The 19,095-nt window shown below is 46.3% G+C and overlaps 1 protein-coding gene across 8 annotated transcripts in view; it reads left to right on the plus strand.

The window, feature by feature from the left end:
- The window catches only part of STXBP5L (syntaxin binding protein 5L), a 508,429-nt gene that overhangs the window by 188,783 nt on the left and 300,551 nt on the right, over positions 1-19,095 (plus strand). For all 8 annotated transcript variants that reach the window (XM_077479605.1, XM_077479606.1, XM_077479607.1 and 5 more), the window contains exon 3: positions 13,055-13,136. In XM_077479605.1, coding sequence (XP_077335731.1) covers positions 13,055-13,136 — 82 coding nt within the window. The remainder of the gene's footprint in view (positions 1-13,054; positions 13,137-19,095) is intronic.

Below are 19,095 nucleotides of genomic sequence, written 5' to 3' on the forward strand. Positions count from 1 at the left end.
GCTTACCTATAGGTCAAAGTGGATTGTAAGGGTTTACAACCACTTTAAGCTACATTGTTTCAATTGTATCACTTCCCCCTCTATTACAGCCTGATAAGTATCTATAGTGGAATTTCTTGCATTTACAGGGTAGAAATACTTGTCCTCCATATTGTGATGTACTACATGAAAGTTAATGATGCAGATAAGTCCTGAAACATAAAAGAGGAAACATGCGGACAAACATCTTGTTCTATAATTGATTGATTTTGGTCAGAATCACTCACCATCTCTAATGTCAGTGGGTCACCCACCTGTTCACCAGAGCTTCACAGGTTGCCACTGGAGTCCTCTTCCACTCCTCCATGATGACATCACAGAGCTGGTGGATGTTATACAAGCTGTGCACTCACTACATTACATTGTAGCCAAGTGGCATTTCTTCAGTGTTGTCACATGAAAAGATGGAAGAAAATATTTACAAAAATATGAGGGGTGTACTTATTTTTGTGAGATACTATACACTCTGTTCAGAAAAAAAAGACTCGGTTCACATATGTACGGGCTGGTTGGTCCGGTGTGATTTCGTTCAGCGGTTCAGGTGCGATTCCAATGTGAATTGTAGTGAATAAGATTAGAAATCGCACCTGATCCAGACTGAAATCGCACAGGACTCCTTTTCAAATCGCACTGCGGCCGGCCTGCACATATGTGAAGCGCACATATGAACAAAAAAAGAGTGACAATTTTGAAAAAAATATATATATTTTTTACTTTTTGCTATAATAAATATCCCAAAAAAAAAAAATTAAATAAAACAAATTTCTTCATCGGTTTAGGCCAATATGTAATCTTCTACATATTTTTGGTAAAAAAATGGCAATAAGCCATTGATTGGTTTGCACAAAAGTTATATCGTCTACAAAATAGGGGATAGATTTATGGCATTTTTATTATTCTTATTTTTTGTTTACTAGTAATGGTGGCGATCTGCGATTTTTAGCAGGATTGCGACGGACACTTTTGACACATTTTTGGGACCATTGACATTTATACAGTGATCAGTGATATAAAAATGCACTGATTACTGTGTAAATGTCACTGGGAGGGAAGGGGGTTAACACTAGGGGGCGATCAAGGGGTTAAATGTGTTTCCTGGAAGGTGTTTCTAACTGTGTGGGGGGGGGGGGGAGGGGACTGACTGAAGGAGGAGGGAGATCGCTGTTTCCTAATCACTAGTAACAGCAGATCTCTCTCTCCTCCCCTGTCGGAACGGGTTGATCTGTCTGTGTGCATTGACAGATCCCCGTTCTGGCTCTCTGTGGAGCGATCACAGGTGGCTCTTAAAGCGGGCGATGTACACCTATGGTGATTGGCCCAGGAGAGCCAACCTGCTGCAGTATAATGACGGCGGCTGGTCCTTAAGTGGTTAATCACAGCCTGGACAGTTCCCCGGCGTGTGCCCCCCCCCCCCCCCTACCTGGAAGTGCAGTATCACGTACCTAGTGCATGATCTAGCGCAGGAGAGCTATCATTGGCCAGGACCTCTTGATCGGCATGTGCCGTAACGAATCACAGCACAGCGCGCCAACCACAGCGCTGATCACGTACTGATCCAACACAGAAGAGATGCTTTGCCACCGTATATATGCAAGTTATACGTTTGGCAAGGGTTTAAAATAGTTTGTTGATTGGGAGAGTAAAGTTCCTCTTTAAATTGCTGTAGCTCAGCGTTAAAATATATCAGTATTACCAATTATGTTAATTACAGTAAAATGTAATAAATAAAAGCGGGTTTATAGAAAATGGAATCAATATTTTTATAGCTGTAACAATTTATTTCTCCATGTCATTTCCTTGTTTATAAAAAACCTTGCAGCATCCCTGCAAACCAAACATCAACAAACGCGCTATATAGATATAGATTGATATTAAATATAGAACATTTAATATATATATTATGTCATTTATATTTTTATTTAATACATATATATTTTTATGGCTGTAACGATTTTCTTTTTTCCTGTAAAGTTCCGTGTCATTTCCTTGTTTCTGAAACACCTTGCAGCATCCCTGCAAACCAAACATCAATAAACAGGCCTGTTTATTGTACATTTATATGGAAATTGGAAGCTTAAAGTACGTGTTTGCTGAGTACTCTGGGAAGGTCCGCTAAACTCTGGATGTTCTCGTCTTTCTCAGATAAACAGACAGCTGGCTTGAAATATAGGAACCAAAATAACGAGCCGATTCAATTATTTATAACACATAATAGAAGGAATTCAGTTAAATAAACAATTCAGCTCTCTCTCTCTATCTCTCTCCCTCTCTCGACTCGGGGCGGATTCTAGACGGAATGGGCCGTATGTCTGACTCCTCTAAAGGGACAGTGTTATGGGGTTATTTTTGAACCACCTAAAGACTAATACACACAATCGGATTTTCCAACAACAAATGTTGGATGTGAGCTTGTTGGCGGAAAGTCCGACTGTGTGTGTGCTCCATCGGACATTTGTTGTCGGACTTTCCACCAACAAATGTTGGCTAGCAGGTTCTCAAATTTTCCTCAAACAAATGTTTGTTTTTTCTGACTTTCCGATCGTGTGTACACAAGTCCTTCACACAAATGTCCACGCATGCTCGGAATCAAGTACGAGCCGGAAACGCTCGATCTTGTAAAACCAGCATTTATAATGGAGATATCACGTACGTCTTGTACATCACTACGTTTGTAATTGTTGACCAAAATTTGTGTGTATGCAAGACAAGTTGGAGCCAATACCCTTTGAACAAAAATCCACGGTTTTGTTATCGGAAAGTCCGATCATGTGTACGGGGCATAAGCCCTATTCTAAAAATGATACTTGGTTTTGGCAGCTGTAGGGGGGTGGGGGGAGTTAAGGCCCATACACACGATCAGACTTTTTGACAACAAACATGCAAATTAGCTGTTTTGGAGCAACATCTGACCTTGTGTACGTTCCATCGGACAAATTTTTTTGGTTTAATCAGACTTTTGTAGGCTGTGCGAACGGACAAAGTTTCTGTCAACAAAAGTCAGATGGAGCAAAGTCTGATCGTGTGTACAGAAAACCATAGGACTTTTGTATAAAGTACAAACAGGCATGCTCAGAGCCAATGCAAAAGATCAGACAACAATACAGAAGTTGACCAAAGGTGGCGGTAAAGAGCAGAAAAACCCACGTGATTTGGTGAAAGTTGGCTGAAAAAGTCCTGCTGTGTGTATGCAATACAAGTTCACGGCCGACGCCCTTTGTACAAAAATCCAAGGGAAAGTTTGTACAAAGTCCGATCGTGTGTATGAGGCTTTAGCTTTTTTAAGGCAACATCCGATCCATCGATCAAACTTTTTATGTTTTCATCTGAAGTCCTATCATGTGTATGAGGCTTTAGAAGAGGTTTAGGACTGGATCCATTGCCCATGAGAGTGAGAATCCAGATGAGCCCAAGATCTCCCAAACTGTAGATCATGCAAATCCACGGACAAACGGTTAAAATATTACAGCGTACCAGGCCTTATGCCACGTACACATGATCAGAATTTTGGTCAGAAAAAGCTCTGATTGTTTTCCTGACGGAATTCCGACAGGATTTCGCTCAAGCTGTCTTGCATACACACCGTCACACCAAATTCCGACTGTCAAGAACGTGATGACGTACAACGTATACGACGGGATTAGAAAAAGGAAGTTCAATACCCAGTAGGCAATAGCTTCCATCTCGTAGTTGAATCTGAGCATACGTGAGATTTTGCGCGTCGGAAATTGCATACACATGAAAACATTTTCGGATAGGAACTTTTTCCGACTGAAAAATAGAGAACATGCTCTCAATCTTTTGCTGGCCGAAATTCCGCCAGCAAAAGTCAGATGAAGCGTACACACGATCGCATTTTCCGACCAAAAGCTCTCATTGGTCTTTTGCTGGCCGAAGTTCCAATCGCGTGTACGGGGCATTAGCCCTTGTACACACGGTCGGACATTCCGACAACAAAGTCCATCGGATTTTGTCTGACGGATTTTGTCCGAAACTGGTGTTGCGTACACACGGTCGGACAAAGTGGTCGGAAAATCTGATCTGACATTCAGGCTAGTAGCCAATAGCTTTGGTCTAGGAATTTGATCTGAGCATGCGTGGCACTTTGTCCGATTGGAATTCTCTACAAACGATCGGACAAAGTCCGATCGGATCATGTTGTGGGAAAATTTTTATATCCAGCTTTCAAACTTTGTTGGTCGGACATTCAGACGGAAAAAGTCAGATGAAGCCCACACACGGTCGGATTATCCGACAACATGGTCCGATCTGACATTTTCCGTCGGAATGTCCAACCATGTGTACAAGGGCTTAGAGTGGTGGCTGCGTTAGTATTTTTTTCTGTTTCAATCGTTTTTTTATTATTTGAAAGGAACAAAAAGTAATCGATCACTTTCCAGAGCAGTAAACAATCCTTGCTGTACATAAAACAAGAGTGATACATAAGTGGGGGGGGGGGGGGGGGGGGTAAGAGGGAAAAAAATACCAAAAGGGGAAACTAGGGAAGATCTTGGTAGTTAGGTTTAGTCCTTCATAATGCCGCAGACATTGAGGGACAGCCGTCTAGACAGCTCCTCCTAAAAACAGAATACAAATCAACAAGTCATAAGGATACGGTGGTCAACACCACACCAAGGTGTAATCACTATAAGGAGGCTTGCAAAGTAGTAAAGTCTTAATCCAGTGACTATAGCTTCCTGAGTATTTCCCGTTTATCGTACCATAAAACAATCCCACATAAGGAACTTAAACCCCCCCCCCAACTGTAAACATGAGCAGCTCTGTTAAGAAAAGGACAGAAGAGGTAATAGAGCATGAAGCCAAGAATCAAAAGAACAATAGAAAAGAGTAGAGATAGAAGTGCTTGTGTCTGGGGATCCTCCATGCAATATCCACCGCGTTCATTCGGGACCTGCAGGTAGGCTAACCAGGAAGAGCATATATTATCAAAAGTAGAGTGTTTGTCTCATAGGACACTCACGCTTTTTTTGTTCAACATGATCCACGTAAGTTTCCCTTTTGCATTAGTATTTTTTAAAGTGACACTAAAGGTACGGGTTTTAAATAAAAAAAAATAACAAACATGTCTCCACTGTGCAGCTCGTTTTGCACAGAGTGGCCACGAACCTGCTCTTCTGGGGTCCCTTGGTGGCTCTCGCGGCTCCTCCCAACATCAGGTAACCCCCTGGGAGAAACGCCCTCCCGGGGGGTTACTTTGCGGGCACACTCCCGAGTCCTGCATTCGGCGGTCGAATGCAGGACTCAGCCCCCCCGGCGCCTGCGTCATTGCATTTGATTGACAGCAGTGGAAGCCAATGGCTGCGCTGATATCAATATATCCAATCAAGAGCCGAGAACCCCGGGCAAAGAGAGAGCGCATCCCTGTGTGACAAGTTTGAGGGATCAGGGGGGGGTTAAAAGTGGTTCTAAAGGCTGAAGGTTTTTTTTTTAACCTTAAAGGAGAAGTACAACCAAAGCTTGTTTGGCTGTACTTCTCCTATGGTTTAAAGGAGTGCAGACCCGCTGTCAGCTGATGTCACAGAGTCGGTCCAGAGTTGGGATCCACCCACATGCCTGGACCGGTGTTCTGGCATATAGCGTCCAGCCATCGGATAGTGTCCGCCCCATACTGCGCAGGCGCAGCGCTTGCGCAGTACGGAGCAGAAGGAGATTCGGAAAATCTCCGAAGATGAACGGCGCCTGCGCCGTGATTAGAGGTGCTAGCCCCACCATCAAAGTGGACATAGGGCTGAAAATATTAGAGGGCCCCCCGCGGGCTCACTTCGCTCACCACGCTTCGCTCGCCACGCTTCAGGCACGGCCTCGCTGCGCTCAGCTCTTTTTATTCCAGCTCTATGTCCACTTGGATGGTGGGGCTAGAAACTGGACTCACGGCGCAGGCACCGTTCATCTTCAGCTATTTTCGGAGTCTGTGTGTGCATGCGCAGTACACAGCGGACACTATCCGATGGGGGACACAATGTGATAGGACACCGGCACCCGGTTCAGCCTCCCAGAGTGTCTGAGAGTCTGAGCCGGCAGATTCTGCCCCCTCCACAGCCGGGGCGGTGGGGCAGAGGAGACAGTGGTCACTGATAGTTACCAGATCTCTGCTAAGGGAGCGCTGAGAACCGAGCGATCGGCGGTGTTTAATTGCTCAGTTCTCAGTGTTAGAGCTGGCGAGGGACAGATGCAGCATCAGACCGATGACTCATCCACACAGATATGTAATTTGCAATTTGCTTGGCAGGGACCAGAACCATCTGTTAAGTGACCACAACAACCAACACCCCCACCCCCCCAAAGCACAATATGATCCTAATGCCTCTAAATTGTGGTTATACTGCAACATTCTGAAATGAGAAATACCCGTCATGGACTCCTCAGGTTCCCACAAACACATCAGATGCTCTGAATGACATCTACATTTCCCTTCTGCAGTCAAGACTGATTCTTCTTAGGTGCACAAATTTCATTCTGCGTGCAGCTGAGGCACATCGTCAACGTACCCGACACACGCCAACAAATCCCACTGAATTTATAAAGCCCGGTGCAGCATCTTGGTCAGTTTTACAATTGTCTCAGTGTACATGAAATATGCATGTACATTAGTAAACCCCTACATCGTCTGTGACTCTTCTACTAAGGAAGCTGTGCTAGAAGCAGTTGGGTTTTTTGCTGCTGTCCGAGATTTTCCTTCACTTTCTGTCCTGCTGACAACATTTTACCAGCTAGAAAGTGAGGGAAGTCGAATACCAGCAACACAGAGAGAAATGCAAAAGACTTTTCTTAAAAAGGAGCTGTGGGCAAAGCTGATTTGTTTCCAAAAACACCAAATTGTGCCGTACAAATAGCGAAAATCATATATACCGGTAGTTATCTTTTTTCCAATAATCTTGACTCTTAATATTCATTTAAAAAATTGCTCTTTTCCTCATGTCCTTTTCCTGTACTCACCCATTTTTTTAACTTTAAGCAAATGAAGCCCTGGCCGCTCTCTCCCTGGTCTTTGACTTGCCGTTCCACGCCCACAAGTCCAGCTCAGTCTCGCGCATGCGTAGTAAAGGCTTGTTCAGTTTGCGCCTGTGCACTAAGAGTGGCGCTTCCAGTCCAACGCGTACACATTGCTAAAGCGACGGCAGCGAGCTTCCACTGTGGCCTCCATACATGTGTAATTTTTTTTCGGCCCAAATATAAATTTGGCCGAATTTATGGTTATTCGGATGTATCCGAATCGCCGAATTAAAAATAGTAACAAATTTAATTAACCAGTTCCCGACCGGCACACGCCGATGTACATTGGCATTATGGCATGGCTGCGCAAATGGGCGTACCTGTACGTCCCTTTGAATTTGCCGCTGTGCCATCGCGTGCGCCCACCGCGGGCTCCGTCAGATACCCGCGATCGTCTCACGGGGAGATGCTGATGTAAACAAGCATCTCCCCGTTCTGCCTAGTGACAGTGTCACTGATCATAGCTCCCTGTGATCGGGAGCTATGATCACTGATGTGTCACAGCTAGCCCATCCCCCCCCCCCATAGTTCGTAACAGTTTCGAATACGTGAACGGTTGAAAAAATTATCAACCGATTCAAATTCTGTGTGAAGAAGAGCTTGTTAGAGAGGAACTGCAGTCTGCTCACATAATTTGTAATAAAAACATATTTGCCATTCTGAAGCTTCCCTCCACCCACTTTGCATATTATTTTATATATACTGGGATTCTGTACTTGCCAAATGTGCTGCAGAAATCTCCCTCCACTGAGTCTGGCCGCAGCCATTTTAACTGTGGGCAGATGAAGCTGCTGCCATGTTGACTTCCTGGATTTACACAGGCACACCTCCAGCTCTGCAGCTCTCATTGGCCCTCTTATGGCCCCCCCCCCCCTCCTTTCCTGGCAAACTCTCACCAGAGTGAGAGAGAGAAAGCTGTGCATGATGTTATAAGCCTAGGCTAATGACCAGACAAGAAACAGGAATGGGCTGTATAAAGCCCCGTACACACGAGAGGACTTATGTCCGACAGACTTCCGAAGGAGTTCTGCCGGAGTTTCCGACAGAGTTCTGACGGACTTTTCGACTGAGCGGACTTGACCACACACAATCACACTAAACTCCGACGGATTCGAACGTGATGACGTACGACTGGACTCGAATAAGGAAGTTCATAGCCAGTAGCCAATAGCTGCCCTAGCGTCGGTTTTAGTCCGTCGGAATAGCATACACACGAGCGAATTTTTCGGAGGGACCGGGTCCGGCGGAGTTCCGTCGGAAAAATTTGAAGCATGTTCCATATTCTAAAGTCCGTCAGACTTTTGCGAATCAAAAGTCCGTTGCAGCCCACACACGATCGAATAGTCTGACGGAATCATTCCGTCGGACTTTGGATGTTCAAAAGTCCGCTCGTGTGTACGCGGCATAAGGGATCTACTGGCAGAATTTTTTTTTTTTTACTATCCAAAGTTAAAAACCACAACAAGGGCAGAAGATTTAATAGATGGAAAGATGAAAAAAATGACCGACGGTCCGCTTTAAGTAGGTGAAGACTGGAAAACCCTGTCGGGTCGTTTGTTTCTGCCCATTTCAGCACCACGAACAGCGATCGCCAGCAGACAAGAGAAACAATCCCCTCAATCTGACAAGATCTGCACCAGCCTCAGCATTCCACCTTATAGACCAGTGATGGCGAAACCTTGGCAGCCCAGATGTTTTGGAACTACATTTCCCATGATGCTCCACTACACTGCAGAGTGCATGAGCATCATGGGAAATGTAGTTCCAAAACATCTGGGGTGCCAAGGTTCGCCATCACTATTATAGACAATATTCGCCCGCCGGCTGCCTGCATAAAGATTAGAGTGAATGTCAGCAGAGAATACGATTACAACTGAATTTTTTATTTTTTTGGGGAGAATATCTTATGGCGAAAATTTACAGGGTGAAATGCCAAAGTGAATGTTTGATTAATAGGTTCCTAGATTAAGTTTTTGGGTTTAAGGCTGGGTTCACACTGCTGCGGCTGGGAGACCCGGATGTGATTCGCACCGCACTGCAGTGCAACTCACATCCGATCTCTGTGCGATGCGAGTTCAGCCATACAGATAGTATGGCGGAATTCGCATCGCACCCGCTCCAAACTCGCATGGGACCCTTTTTTTGGTCCGCAGCAGAATCGGATCGCATGGGTGTTCACACCATGCGATCCGATTCCTGTCCGAGTTTGCAGATCGCACTGCGATATGCGAACTGATCTGGGGGTGTCATTAAGGTTTCACTGACACTCCCAGCAGTCCGCATAGGGCAGTGTGAACTGCCGGCGGGAGGCATGCGATGCTGGAACCCGCCGCGGATTCGCGGCGTTCCCGCATCGCTTCAGTGTGAACCCAGCCTTAATCTATTTAAACCCCTTGATGCCGACAGATACGCAGAAGGACACTGGACTGGGCTTTTTTTCCGGTGGGGTGTGCATATCTACGTATCTATCTTTGAGCTGGGAGTGCGCCATACTGCGCCCTCCCAACCCAGAGACTGCGGTCCCGCTGAGAGCCCCGGGTCCCGTACTAATGATCGGGAACCAGAACAGGAAGTTCCCAATCGTTCAAGTGAAGTTTGATCGGGGGGGAGGGGGGCTAAATGTATATACACTTTGTGGTTCATACACGTTTGCTGCATTTTTATACTGATTTTGGTATGACTCTGTACTGAACTATATACTGTATGACTGATCTTGTTACCCAAAGGATGTTGGACAATTTAAAGGATATGTAAAGGTTCATTTTAAAAACAAAAAACAAAACATGTCATACTTATCTCCTCAGTGCAGTTGGTTTTGCACAGAGTGGCCCCGATCCTCCTCTTCTGGGGTTCCTCAGCAGCCCTCCTGGCTCCTCCTCTTCCCGAATGCCCCGTTGGAGAGCTGCTCTCCCTTGGGGACACCTGTGCAGGCGTGCGACCGCTTCCTGCTGCTGCATCCATTGACACAGACAGCAGGACTCGGGCCCCCCATCTCCCACGTCATTGGATTTGATTGACAGCAGAGGGAGCCAATGGCTGCGCTGCTATAAATCTATCCAATCAGGACCCAAGACACCCACTGGAGATGGTATGCTCTTCCCCGTCACTGGGTTCAGGTAAGTAAAAGGGGGCTCTAGGGGGGGCTGCTGCATCACATAGGATGCATTAAGGTGAAAAACCTTGAGGGTTTACAACCCCTTTAACCACTTTCCGACCACCGCACGCCGTTATACGTCGGCACAATGGCAGCGGTGGGCAAATGGGCATACCTGCACGTCCCCTTTAGGAGCCGGGGATAGCAGGCGCATGCATGCGCCCGCTGTGTACAGCGCAACAGTGCCTGCGGGACAGGCGGACTTGATGTCCACCGGTCTCCCAGCGATCGTGTCACGGAGCCGCAGAATGGGGGAGTAAACAAGGCATTTCCCCCGTTCTGGCTTGTGTCATGACAGAGATCATTGCTCTCTTTCATCGGGATCGGTGATTGCTGTCATGTGACTTGAAGCCCACCCCCCCACAGTTAGAATAGGACACACTTAACCCCTTTATCGCCCTCTAGTGGTTAATCCCTTCACTGCCAGTGTCATTTACACAGTACTTGGTGCATTTTTATAGCACTGATTGCTGTATAAATTACAGTGGTCCCAAAATAGTGTCAAAAATGTCCGATGTGTCCGCCATAATGTCGCGTTCCCACTAAAAATCGCAGATTGCCTCTTTTACTAATAAAAAAAAAAAATGAAAAAAAAAATGCCATAAAACTATCACCTATTTTGTAGACGCGATAACTTTTGCGCAAACCAATCAATATACGCTTATTGAGATTTTTTTTTACCAAAAATATGTAGAAGAATACGTATCGGCCTAAACTGAAGAAAAAAAAAATTTTTTATATATATTTTTGGGGGATATTTATTATAGCAAAAAGTAAAAAAATTATGTTTTTTTTTTTCCTCAAAATTGTCGCTCTATTTTTGCTTACAGCGCAAAAAATAAAAACCGCAGAGGTGATCAAATACCACCAAAAGAAAGCTCTATTTATGAGAAAAAAAGGACGCCAATTTTGTTTGGGAGCCACGTCGCACGACCGCGCAATTGTCAGTTAAAGCGACGCAGTGCCGAATCGCAAAAAGGGGCTTGGTCCTTTAGCTGGAAAATGGTCCGGAGCTTAAGTGGTTAACTTGTAAACAACAAATCTCAAAAAGATACTCGCCCCTTAACCACTTACCGACCAGCGCACGACGATATACGTCCTATTTTTTAAGAGGGATATCTCGGTAACGGCAGCAGCTGCTGCCACAACCGAGATATCCATCTCTTCATGCGCCGGTCGGCTGTACGATAACGGTGGTCTCCGCGGCGGATTTGCCGCGAGATCACCGCTATCGGCGGCGGGAGAGGTGCCACCCTCCCTCCCGCACCTTCCGCCGCTTACCGGAGCCGTCGGTAGCGGCAGAGGCGATTGGGTTCTTTCGCTAGCTGGGTATGGAGACGAGTGAGGCTAAGATGGCCCCCACTCGTCTCTATACCATAGGAGGGCGGAAGCGACGTCAAAACGTCACTTCCACCCATACCTCTTAAAGGTATATTTTTTTTAAATGTCTTTTTCTTTTTTTTTTTTTTTTGCATTTTAGTCCAAATATGAGATCTGAGGACTTTTTGACCCCCAGATCTCATATTTAAGAGGACCTGTCATGCTTTTTTCTATTACAAGGGATGTTTACATTCCTTGTAATAGGAATAAAGGTGATCCATTTTTTTTTTTTAAAACAGTGTAAAAATAAATAAAATCAATTAAAATAAATAAGAAAAAAAAAACCCCGTCACGACGAGCTTGCGCACAGAAGCGAGCGCATACGTGAGTAGCGCCCGCATATGAAAACGGTGGTCAAACCACACATGGGAGGTATCGCCGCGATCGGTAGAGCGAGAGCAATAATTCTAGCCCTAGACCTCCTCTGTAACGCAAAAAATGCAACCTGTAGAATTTTTTAAATGTCGCTTATGGAGATTTTTGAGGCTAAAAGTTTGACGCCATTCCACGAGCGAGCGCAATTTTGAAGCGTGACATGTTGGGTATCAATTTACTCGGCGCACCATTATCTTTCACAATATAAAAAAAAAAAAATTGGGCTAATTTTACTGTTGTCTTATTTTTTTATTCATAAAAGTGAATTTTTTCCAAAAAAAGTCCGCTTGTAAGACCGCTGCGCAAATATGGTGTGAAAAAAAGTATTTCAATGACCGCCATTTTATTCTCTAGGGTGTTAAAAAAAATATAAAATGTTTGGGGGTTCTAAGTAATTTTCTACCAAAAAAAACTGTTTTAAACATGTAAACGCCAAATCTGAAAAAGAGGTTCGGTCCTTAAGTGGTTAAGTGATTCATTTTTTGAATCATTTTGGTTTGGTTTGTGGAGCCTTTTATGACTGTTTGTACATTATGGATGCCTATGTTGTGTTCCTTGCCCCCTGCATGGGGAATCAGACTCATACAGCCTCATTATTCTCATGTTTCATGAACCCAATAACAATGTTTGATGCTGAAAAAGCTAAAACCTGATTACAATATATGTGCAAGCCTCCGGTGCGGCGACGTCCCCGTTGGGAGGTTGCGCTATAAATTTCTGTTTGTCATCTCTGCAACCTTCTGCAATTCCTGGAAGTCTCTACAAAATGACATCAGCGATAACCCTTTGTGTATCCAGCAGAAGGAAGGAACAGAAGAGGAAAGAATGGATGGCTCTGCCCTGAGACCTGCGTGCCCATGACATTTTTTCATAACAGAGTCCTCCTGGCGATTGCCCCCCCTGGGGCATTTGGGCATACCACTCCCGCACAATGTGGGAAATTGTAGGCTTTCGGCATGGTGCCAGTCAGGAAAGGGTTAACGTGTCATGTGCTCCAGATCGGGAGGGGAAACTGATTACATAATTGTGACGCTAACGAGGTTAATTGCTTCATAATTGTTCACCAGTAAAATCCTTAACTATCGATCATAACAGATTGGGCCGGCCGGGCGTTGATTGCCATTGTCAGCATGACAGCGGAGCAGCCGTCCTGCATCTCCAGTTCCTTATCAACGAGGTGAGATTTACCCCCCACCCCCCTTTTTTCTTTTTTTTTTTGGTGGAGAACAGACCACTACTTACAGAAATTCTTTGATGTGGGCCACATTGTGTTAAATATCTAATAAACAAAACCTATGTTACCAAAAATTATCTACTTGTCACATTCAGGGTGTAAAACCAGTGCACAAAGCAAGGTCCATACAGACATGAATGAGAGTGAGTTTGGGGGTGGAGGAACCTGACTGGCCTGCGCAGAGTCCTGACCTCAACCCGATAGAACACCTTTGGGATAAATTAGAGCGGAGACTGCGAGCCAGGCCTTCTTGTCCAACATCAGTGCCTGGCCTCAGAAATGCACTTCTGGAAGAATGGTCAAACATTCTCATAGACGCAAGGGGTCTCAAACTGGCGGCCCTCCAGCTGTTGCGAAACTACAAGTCCCATGAGGCATTGCAAGGCTGACAGTTACAATCATGACCCCCACAGAAAAAGGCATGATGGGACTTGTCGTTTTGCAACAGCTGGAGGGACGCCACTTTGAGACCTCTGCCATAGACACACTCCTAAACCTTGTGAACAGCCTTCCCAGAAGAGTTGAAGCTGTTATAGCTGCAAAGGGCGGGGCCAACTCAATATTGAACCCTACGGACTAAGACTGGGATGCCATTAAAGTCCATGTGCGTGTAAAGGTAGGCGTTCCAATACTTTTGACAATATAGTGTATGTAAAGTGTAACAGAAGCTGGAGTTCAGCTTTTAAGCAGCTCTCATATCCCAGAAGTTTAATATGACCAAAGGATTGAATTCTAATGCAGAGAACGTAGTGAGAGGGACACACCACTTGTTTTAAGAGTTGAATCCGAGGATCGTTTTATTCATACAAGATAACACAGGATAAAACGGCAAACACATTTTGGGGGGCAAGGAGCAATCCTCCTTCATCGCAGGGGCGGATCCAGAGTCTAGTCTCGGGAGAGGCACTGCTAGAAAATGTTTTTTTGGGGGCAATTTATTGGGGAAATGGCTGGTGTTGGCGCTTCAATCATCACGGCACCATGGTTATTATGGTGTCAGGATGATTGAAGCGCATTATTTCTATTATTACATTGTTCAACTCACCATAATGCAGAATCAGTGGGAGCCCTGAGGGTGTCACTTGCCACACATTGCGGATTGTCACTTGCCACGTCACCTGCCACACATTACGGATTGTCACTTGCCACACGTTGCAGATTGTCACTTGCCACGTCGCCTGCCACACATTACGGATTGTCACTTGCCACGTCGCCTGCCACACATTACGGATTGTCACTTGCCACACGTTGCAGATTGTCACTTGCCACGTCGCCTGCCACACATTACGGATTGTCACTTGCCACACGTTGCAGATTGTCACTTGCCACGTCGCCTGCCACACATTACGGATTGTCACTTGCCACGTCGCCTGCCACACATTACGGATTGTCACTTGCCACACGTTGCAGATTGTCACTTGCCACGTCGCCTGCCACACGTTGCGGATTGTCACTTGCCACGTAGCCTGCCACACATTGCGGATTGTCACTTGCCACGTAGCCTGCCACACGTTGCGGATTGTCACTTGCCACGTAGCCTGCCACACGTTGCGGATTGTCACTTGCCACGTAGCCTGCCACACGTTACGGATTGTCACTTGCCACGTAGCCTGCCACACGTTGCGGATTGTCACTTGCCACGTAGCCTGCCACACGTTGCGGATTGTCACTTGCCACGTAGCCTGCCACACGTTGCGAATTGTCACTTGCCATGTCGCCTGCCACACGTTGCGAATTGTCACTTTCCACGTCGCCTGCCACACATTGCGGATTGTGACTTGCCACGTCGCCTGCCACACGTTGCGGATTGCCACTTGCCACGTCGCCTGCCACATGTTGCGGATTGTCACTTGCCACGTAGCCTGCTACACGTTGGGGATTGTCACTTGCCACGTAGCCTGCTACACGTTGGGGATTGTCACTTGCCACGTAGCCTGCCACACGTTGCGGATTGTCACTTGCCACGTCGCCTGCCACACATTGCAGATTATCACTTGCCACGTCGCCTGCCACACATTGCGGATTGTGACTTGCCACGTCGCCTGCCACACGTTGCGGATTGCCAATTGCCACGTCGCCTGCCACATGTTGCGGATTGTCACTTGCCACGTAGCCTGCCACACATTGCGGATTGTCACTTGCCATGTCGCCTGCCATACGTTGCGGATTGTTCCCAGGGAGCCCCCCGCCACAACATCCACGGAACCCCCCGTGGGCTGTCACCCGCGGAGCCGCCCGCCCGATCACCCGCATTCTCGGAGGGGGCAATTGCCCTGTTCCCCCCCCCCCGGATATACCCCTGCTTCATCGGGGCTTTAAAAGCCCCTTGCATGAGCAAAACTGGACTCTGCACCTATTGAGAAATTAAATGGTTAATAATCTGGAACTGGAGACAAAAGCCATGTGCTGGTAGGCCTGTGTAATCCTATGTAATCTTGTTATGTTCGTAAAAAGATCATCATTTTGGACTCTTGAACTAGTGATGCGTTGCTCTCGTTACTTTCTCTGCACCATCAGCATCTAGTCCTGGGGTCATACAAGGCTCCTGGGATATCACTAACTGGATAGCGGTGCTGTGCTCTCATTCTTTTTTTCCTGCGTCAGATTTGTTATGGCTGTCTGTGTTCCCACTGGGCTGGTGCATTCACTGGTGACCAGTGTCACTGGAATAGAAAGTGATTTACAGTTGTCGATGGAACAGGAATAAAGGGAAAATCTTCCAATAGGAACACTTGAAATAACTTTCCGGTTTCAGGGAATGCCTGCTAATTACCATGTGTGGGGCCAGGGCCGGTGTTCTGTCAAAAACTGTCCGGCCATCGGATAGTGTCCGCCCCGTACTGCGCAGTATGGAGGAGAAGGAGACTTCGAAAGTCTCCGAAGAAGAATGGCGCCTGAACGAGTCCAGGTGCAAGCCCCACCATCCAAGTGGACATACGGTAGCACATAGTAACAAAGCCCCTCGCGGGCACACTTTGCTTGCCATGCTTCGGGCACGACCTTGCTTCGCTCGGCTATTTTTTATTCTAACTCTATGTCCACTTGGATGGTGGGGCTTGAACCTGGACTCACGGCCCACACGCCGTTCATCTTTGGAGACCTTCGGTGTCTCCTTGTCCTCTGTATTGCGCAAGCGCAGTACAGGGCGGACACTATCCGATGGGGGACAGTATTTGACACATCACCGGGACAAGGGGTGGGCAAGAGGGGTGGCTGCCCGGGGGCGCAGTGGTTTACTGTAGGAATGAAGGTGCATTTTGTCTGTTACAAGGCTGACAAGAGGAGTGACAGTGGAGGTGATTTTTGACAAGCGAGTAACTGCTGGGCGTAGGATCACCTAAGCTTGCACATCATGAAAAGGGAAGGGGTGCAGTTTGGCATCTTTCCCCTAGGCGCTAAATGTCCTTGTCCGTGCACTGTGTTGGACTTGGGGTAGATAATGGTGAAGATCAGTGGGAACAATGGTAAGTGAATAGAATTTCCCCTGTCAGGTACATATCTGAGAGTCAAAAATGTGTGCAAGGAACTTCTACCACGTAGAGTTGGGCCGAACACCCCCTGGTTCAGTTCGCGCCAGAAAGTGCCTGTTTTGAAGGCTCATATGCAAGTTATTGGCCATAAAAAGGGTACGGGGGTTTGAGTACTGCCCTGGGGGACATGTACCAATGCCAACACTTTCTTTTTTTTAAAAACATTATTTTTACAGGAGCAGACATTTTACTGATGCTTCATGTAAAACAATAAAAATTAAAAATTCCTTTAAATATTGTGCCTGGGGGGTTCTCCTAGTCTTGTAAAGTGGTGCATCTGTGCCATGTATAGAACCTGCTGCAGCAAAACTGTCGAACATCGCTAAAAGTTTGGACCCGATCTGTGAACCCTGTTAAAGTCTATGGGACCTGAACTTGAAAAATAAAAAGTGCCCATTTTGAAGGCTCATATGCAAGTTATTGCCCATAAAAAGGGTATGGGGGTTCGAGTACTGCCCTGGGGGACATGTACCAATGCCAACTTTCTTTTTTTTTTTTAAAAACATTATTTTTACAGGAGCAGTAATTTTACTGATGCTTCATGTAAACAATAAAAATGAAAAATTCCTTTATTATTGTGCCTGGGGGGGGGGTTCCCCTAGTCTGCCTGAAAAGTGGCGCATCTGTGCCATGTATAGAACCTGCTGCAGCAAAACTGATATTTATAAAGAGAAAAAAAATTATATTTTAAATTGCCGACATGTTAAGAAAAATGGTGTGGGGTTCCCCCCCCAAAGGGCTTGGATGGATTTTAAGAGGACCCCCACACCAATTTTTTTTAAAAAGGCGTGGGCCCCCCCCAAAATCCATACCAGACCCTTATTCGAGCATGCAGGTCAGGAAAAAGGGGGGGCAAGCGAGCGCCCCTCCCCAACCTTACCAGGCCACATGCCCTTTACATGAGGGGGTGCTTTGCCCCCTCCCCCCAAGAAGGCAGTTTGTTGATGGTTCAAGGGCCTCTTCCCGAAAACCCTACCCTGTGGTTGCAGGGGTCTGCAGGCAGGGAACTTATCGAAATCTGGAAGCCCCCTTTACCAAGGTGACCCCCAGATCCCAGCCCCCTCCCTATGGTGAATGAGTATGGGGTACTCATTCACCAAAAAAAATGGTCAAAAATAAACATAGGAGACAGTTTTTGACAATTCGTTTATTAAAAAAAAGAAAAAAAAAGTCCCCTGATGTAAGTCCATCATCAATCATGACGCCGCCGCACCGAGAGAACAAGGAGAAAAAAAAATACTTTGCCTGCGACGAAGACTAACCACCGAATGCCTGCTCTGCCCATTTTTTATATATTTTTTTAAATTATTTTTTTTAAATTTTTTAAGCATACAAATAACAACAAGCTACTCTTGCAGGAGACACCCACCGGCTATAACACAATTGCCAGTGGACATTTACATACAAAACAAAAACTAATCGTGGAGTTAAGCCCCCCCCCCCAAAAACAATAGAACTTTTGCCTAGATATATACCGTTCAAGTTGGCCTCCAAACTGGAGGAAGGCACTAGGTGACACTGCACCCGCGTTGTCCGACATTTTGGTCCGTTATGCTAAATACAGTTCAAAGTATGGCCAGATTTATCAATATTTCTTCTGTATGCCAGTCATATACATCACCCATTATGGCCTAGCACACCAATATCAATAGCTATAGGTTATCTGTAATTAGTCTGATACCGTATCCACCGATGCCATCCAACCCCCCCCCCCCCCCACACCTAGTCAAATTTGGTCAGTGCCCCCCTACTCAAGGAGGTGGCTTTATAAAATGGTACTGCTCTGCCCTTTGATGGTTGTTAAATAGGTTATGGGCAGGGCCACCTGGTGAGTCACCTTGTGACACCACCACCCCCTTTTGACGTCACCGACCGAACATCTGAGCCTCCCCCAAATTCGGGTGTTCGCCAAACGGGTGAACGGGGTGATGTTTGGGCCTAACTTTTTCTCCGCTCGAACTGTTTGCCCTACTCTACTACCAAGCTTTGGAGAAACCCTTTTTTGAGGAAGACTGGTCTAAGGGCTCATTCAGGTGGGCACCGAGTCCCATCTTCCTGGCCAAGACACATTTTGCTGCTGCCTCTGCATTCACCCATGAGCTGCGCTCAAGGAAGGCTTTGGCCAGTGGATGCAGAAGCAGCGCCTGCATTCATTTGACACAGACGCATGTCAAAATTTGGCCCGCACATTTTCTGTGTTTTTAGGGCTGTCAAATTTTGTGTCCATGCAGCATGGACCACTAGACATGAATGGGAATGGGACTACCTGCCCACAGAACATAGAACACCTGTGCTCCCCCCCGCCCGTGTGACAAACCTTGTTCTTTGCTAGACTCTGTTATTGTTGCATGGTATTCAGTAAAGTGTTGTCA

This window comes from Lithobates pipiens, unplaced genomic scaffold (genome assembly GCF_037356315.1).
Source record: "Lithobates pipiens isolate NorthernLeopardFrog02 unplaced genomic scaffold, aLitPip1_a1.2 Scaffold_16, whole genome shotgun sequence".
NCBI classification, from domain to species: Eukaryota; Metazoa; Chordata; class Amphibia; order Anura; family Ranidae; genus Lithobates; species Lithobates pipiens.